At 49.7% G+C, this 1,995-nt stretch overlaps 1 protein-coding gene across 1 annotated transcript; it reads left to right on the top strand.

Moving 5' to 3' along the window:
• The first annotated feature begins 235 nt into the window (after positions 1–235).
• LOC126852457 (matrilysin-like) lies at positions 236–562 on the top strand. The gene has a single exon (XM_050597297.1). The coding sequence runs from the start codon at positions 236–238 to the stop codon at positions 560–562; it is 327 nt and encodes a 108-aa protein (XP_050453254.1).
• Positions 563–1,995: the final 1,433 nt, after the last annotated feature.

Raw genomic sequence — 1,995 nt, 5'->3', positions numbered from 1 at the left:
ACGAAAACGGTTCTTCTCATCTTAGCGACGACGCTCGTCGCTGCGATGTCCGCGACGCCCGTTGACCTGGGAAAGGCGAAGGCGCTCCGCTTCCTGCGAGCGTACGGTTTTCTGAGAGACGACGGGGGATCGCTAGCGTCCGATAACGCGACGTCTGCGTCGCGCGCTGTCGCTATTTCAAGAATATTATCAGTTGCCTCGTAATGGCGCATTAAACATCGATACACTCAATCTTATGCGCAAACCGCGATGCGGTTTAGTGGACATTCTCGATCGCGCATACAGTCCGATCACGAAAAAATGGCCGAAAACGCGCCTCACGTGGAATTTTCAAGTGACGAGCGAAGGACTCTTACGGACGACCGAAGCGGCGTTCGCACTATCGGCGGCGAATTTACCGTTAAATTTCAGTCGCGATTCGTTACATCCCGATATATTAATATCGTATCGTACGGGCGCTCACACCTACGCGAATCACGACATCTGTCCGGCGGTGTTCGAAGATCCGGGAGAAGGCCTCGTTCACACGTTCTTTCCCAGCGGAGCGAGAGACTTCACCTAGGAGGTGTACGTCGACGACGAGGAACCGTGGCACATCTATCTTAACAAAAATTCCTCTGACAAGTTTCATCTACTATTAACGCTAACTCACGAAATCGGTCACACTTTAGGTCTGCAGCACAGTATGCGCAACGACTCGGTGATGTTTCCGTATATACCCGACAACGATCGTCAATTTCCAGTCAAACTGAGCGTAGAAGATATCCTCGCTATACAAAATCTATATGGATCTCACGAAGATTGAAATCGCCCTACGATTCCCGCAACTACTCCAACGCCCACTACCACCGTAGCGCTTACGACGACAGGCGTACCCGCCCTCGCGCGCGGATCTTTGCGCCTTACTACGCGTGGACGCGGCCTTTATAATGAATCGACGTTTGTACATAGCCGACCGACGCAACGTGTGGTCGATCGATCTAATCGAGAGACGTTACGGTAGTCCCATGACGCTAACGGAATACGCGACGTTTCTCCCGCAAAATTTCACGCGCCTATCCGCTGCGTATCAAAGACTTTCGGGCGATCTCGTGCTATTCGTGAGTAATAAGATCTATCTCGTGGAGTATCCTAGTTTTAAATTAAAAACGGGTTGGCCAAAATTTCTTTATAATATTGGACTTCCTCAAGACGCTAAAATCAATGCCGCGATAAACACGCACGCGGGACGACCTTACGTTATTTACTACGACGACAAAGTAGCTGAGATCGACGAATGCCGCGTTGCGGTCGCGAAGCACGCTCCGTTGAAGGATGTATTTCACAGAATACCATCCGCAATAACGTCGGCCTACAGACACATCGGTAATCTATACTTTTTCGCTAAACATCAATTCTACGCGTTCAACGAATTCATGAATACCGTGATCTCGGCGAGTCCCTTCGTCCTGTATGTTCTCGGTATTGAATGCACAACCGATAGACTATTACGACAATTGCGGGATCTTCTCAGTCGCATTTATCGCTTTAGCGACGTGACCGAAAGAACCAATGAGGACAACGAAAGCGACTCCTCGCGATTCTTTTAAAAATAAAACGCAAAACCGCGAAAAGAAGAAAGGGCGATTAGTACGCGAGTATATAAAGATCATTCAACCATTAAGCGCTTCATTATCAACGACGAACGCCGAGACTCGCGAACGAGAGAGAAAGAATAAAACGACGATATATGCGATGATGGGACAGCTACAACAACAGCACTCGTTCGAGGATCGATCGAGGCTCTCCAAGCGAAATCGCGAAGATTGTTACGTCCCGGCGAATTCCGGCTGCGAGAAAGGGAATGCAGAGCTCGAAAATTTTCGCGGGACACGATCGCGAATTTCGGGTCAAATGAACCGCGTGGTTCTTCCCGGGGATACCTGCGATCAAGGTTATTCGCGACGGATACGCGGAAAAAGGGGATGAGGGGGTGTCTCAACGAAGACGGTGCAT

Source organism: Cataglyphis hispanica, chromosome 10 (genome assembly GCF_021464435.1).
Source record: "Cataglyphis hispanica isolate Lineage 1 chromosome 10, ULB_Chis1_1.0, whole genome shotgun sequence".
Lineage (NCBI taxonomy): Eukaryota > Metazoa > Arthropoda > Insecta > Hymenoptera > Formicidae > Cataglyphis > Cataglyphis hispanica.
Note: the sequence above shows the minus strand (reverse complement) of the source record. Positions and strands in the feature narration are given on the sequence as shown.